This window comes from Oratosquilla oratoria, chromosome 10 (genome assembly GCF_046742065.1).
Source record: "Oratosquilla oratoria isolate Oo_2021 chromosome 10, ASM4674206v1, whole genome shotgun sequence".
Lineage (NCBI taxonomy): Eukaryota > Metazoa > Arthropoda > Malacostraca > Stomatopoda > Squillidae > Oratosquilla > Oratosquilla oratoria.
The window spans coordinates 21,295,347-21,298,802 of record NC_134786.1 but is presented as its reverse complement, the minus strand read 5'-3'; the positions used below and the strand labels follow the sequence as shown (position 1 = coordinate 21,298,802).

The following is a 3,456-nucleotide window of genomic DNA, read 5'->3' as shown; positions in this document are numbered from 1 at the left end:
TCCTGTTGATTTTCTTGTTAAGGTAGCCATTGTTAACCAGCAGTTGAGTTGCTCTCTCTTTCTCTTGATGAGTGGCATTCCAAATACTGGGATGAGTGAGGGTCCTTCTGTTGAAGGCCCTGATGGTGAAGTCTGACATATAATCAGTGTGGGGACTGATTATATGTACCTTTATCTAGTGCTTGTAATATTTCTTATCCATGTTAATGACATAATGGAAGGTACAGCAAGATATGGTAACACGTTTTTGGTGATGGAATGATCATGAGATAAAAAAAGAGGAATGCCAGTTGTTCCAAAAGATCTAGACACTAGATACACCTAGAGTCATACATACATACATATACCAAGGCTTTTTCCCCCTTACAAGGGAGGTAGCCAAAAAGGGAAAGGCATAAAAACACTCCCACCCATTTCATCCCTACATACACTCCACACCCCTCCCACCCTCCCTCCCATCTGAGCACCTCCTGGATGACGGGTCATCCCTGCACACAACAATCAATATACCAACAGAAATGTGGGATAAGCGTATGTATTACATACATATACCAAGGCTTTTTTCCCCTATTACTATAGTATGTTAAGGTATTTCTTACTACATGGATTAAAATATTTTGAATAAAAAAAGATAATAATTATCTCCTCAAGATAAGAAAATGCGTGGTATGATCCCCCAGAGAGAGTGAAATATGTAAATAATATCAAGATGAAAAATAAATCCAGCGCCTAAAATCATTCCCAAACTTGCAGATAAATCATGTGGATAATTAATAGATATTGATAAAGCATCCTACTTAACATAAAGGTGAGTGTTCACAAGTGTCATTTAGAAATATGTTTTATACAGAATAACCGATACAAATTCTCATCCTAGTTATTGGGTTACAAATAAGGGTTCCAATTATAAAAGTCAATATGATTCACTATTTTATTGGGAAATTTGGAATTGCTCATGGATTGTTTTATAGAAAAAGAACCAAACTAATTATCATAATTGTATGTATGTGTATATATATATACAGTATATATATATATATATATATATACATATGTATATATATATATACATATATATATATATATATATAATATATATACATATATATATACATACATATATATGTATATATATACATATATATATATACATTATATATATATATATATATATATATATTGTATTATATTATATGTATATTACATTTTGTGATCTTACTGGCCCGCTTTGGTATATATTACTTCATCTCTAAATAAATTCGTTTTGTATTGTACAATTCAGGATCAAAGGAGACTCAGTCTCACCTGGCATTTAGAAAGGCTCACTCTAGAATGGGGCACCATAAGAAGTTGAAGGTGACGCAACACCATTTCCATTTTGCCCACGACCCCCGTTAAGACCGCTACTAAAACCGTTTTCAATAGACTGGCTTGGAACTCTATAAGCTGAAGAAGATGTTGACGAAGAGCTGGAGAAGCCATTTCCATTGAATTCGTTGCTACCAAATCTGTTGCCGTTAAAACCGTTGATACCAAATCCATTACCACTGAAACCATTGGAGCTGAGGCCGTTACCGTTGCTCTGGCCAGGGGCTGTGTAAGCGCTTGACGGGGCTGATGCGCCGTTGCTGAAACCATTAGCATTAAAGCCGTTGGCACCAAAACCAGTGCTACCAAGTCCATTACCATTTACACCGTTGGCGCTGAGTCCATTGCCGTTGGTCTGGCCAGGTGCTCTATAAGAGGTTGATGGGGCTGATGCACCGTTGGCAAAACCATTACCACTGAAACTGTTGGCACCAAATCCACTGCCGATGCCCAACCGTCCACTGCCGTTCCTTCGGCTGCTGCCATTTCGTCGTCCTCCGCTACCATTTGCTCTGGAGCCACCGTTGAATCCGCTGCCACTGCCTTGACCAGGGACACCGTAAACAGCAGAGAGAGCGTTGGCCACTCCGTAGGCATTGGGTTCCTGTCCAATCAGTTCATTGACGGAGTAGAAGTTGGTGGCCTGAGAACAGTCCACATTGAACCACCAGTCACACACGAGGTACTGCTGGTTGAAAATGGTGCCGTTGGGACACAGGAAGGAATCCTTCTGGTAGCCGTTGGGACGCGTCTGGCAGATGTGGAAGACCTGGCAGCTGGCTTCGCCTGTGGTATCAGCGTAGTATCCGTGGGGATATCCCGTGGTCTCGCAGGCGAATCCAGTCTCGGGAATGTCCGAGAGAACCGGGTAGTCCTGTCCGGGCACTCCTCCTCCGGGGATGTTCTCGCCTAGTTCGAGGAGCTCGAGTTCTGCCTGACTAGGGCCATAGCCGTAACCACCGCTGTGACCTCCGTTAGCTCCCCCATTGAATCCGCCATTGAAACCTCCGTTAAACCCTCCGTTGAATCCTCCGTTAGATCCACCGTTGAAACCTCCGTTTAATCCGCCGTTGAAACCTCCATTCAATGCCCCATTGAAGCCTCCCACTGATGGAGTCCCGTAGGTGGATGCTGGCAGTTTATCTGCTCCAGCAATGCCGAGCAGAACTGAAAGTAACGCATTGTTAAAGAAATTAATTATATACGTATGTATCAATTTTTTCTAGTTCAGATTGTATCAAAATATCAAGAATGAATTCTTACCTGCAAGCAAAAGAGCCTTCGTGTTCATTGCAAGCGAACGCTTTAGAATATAGATCCCAAATGGATTGCTGGAAAGCCAGAGCAGCAGCCTTATATACTCGTCTCACTGCATGACGCCATCACCTCGCCATTCTTCTCGCCCCACCCGGGAGTAGGGGGGTGGGGTTGAGGAAGTGGGTGCAGTGAAGTGGTGGAGAGCTGAACACGAAGATTCCTAGATTACCGTGAGAGTTCAGTCGTGTCGCAGATCTTTTATTCCACAATGACTGCATAATACTTATTTGTTTTTATACTTCATCTACTCGCATGATCATCATAAATCCAACAATACAGGATGTATAGGGAAAATATATTACCCGGTATATATATAATGAGATATTTTTGTCTATCGTTAAGTATGTGTTTTTCTTCATTAATAACTTAGACTTCAAGTCGCAGATGAAGAATTAGATCATTATTATATATATTTTTTGTCGTCTTAATTTGATTGTTTGTCTATTAAAAAATGTTTGGAAAAAGCTTTTAGCTATATGCTGATTTTCATACTTATTTACTTGTTCATTTATTAATTTGTTTATTTATTTATCTGTTTATCAGTGTTATATGTTGTGTGCTCCAACGTAATTCCCATGTAAAATAAAATCCTCTCTAAAAGAGTATTCTTCAGTAATAAAGATGATGTATCTATTAATGAATTTATCTACCATTTTGATCTCATTGTTAAGCAAAGGCTGTTCCCATATTTTACGAATCGCCAACATATGCCACCTCATCTATTCAAAACATTTATTTCATCTCTCCTCCTTTTCTCTGGTCCCCTTCAAC

The 3,456-nt window shown here is 40.1% G+C and overlaps 1 protein-coding gene across 1 annotated transcript; it reads right to left on the bottom strand.

The window, feature by feature from the left end:
- Positions 1-1,327: 1,327 nt before the first annotated feature.
- LOC143028765 (uncharacterized) lies at positions 1,328-2,659 on the bottom strand. Its single transcript, XM_076191135.1, has 2 exons — positions 2,632-2,659; positions 1,328-2,535 (listed from the first exon to the last, which is right to left on the bottom strand). Exons 1-2 carry the CDS (start codon positions 2,657-2,659, stop codon positions 1,328-1,330), a joined length of 1,236 nt encoding a protein of 411 aa, XP_076047250.1.
- Positions 2,660-3,456: the final 797 nt, after the last annotated feature.

Excerpts from the sequence above, each read along its gene's own strand:
- LOC143028765 (XM_076191135.1), bottom strand. The coding sequence starts at position 2,659 with ATGAACACGAAGGCTCTTTTGCTTGCAG. Across the intron at positions 2,536-2,631 it reads GAAGGCTCTTTTGCTTGCAG|TTCTGCTCGGCATTGCTGGA; the intron begins GTAAGAATTCAT and ends CGTTACTTTCAG.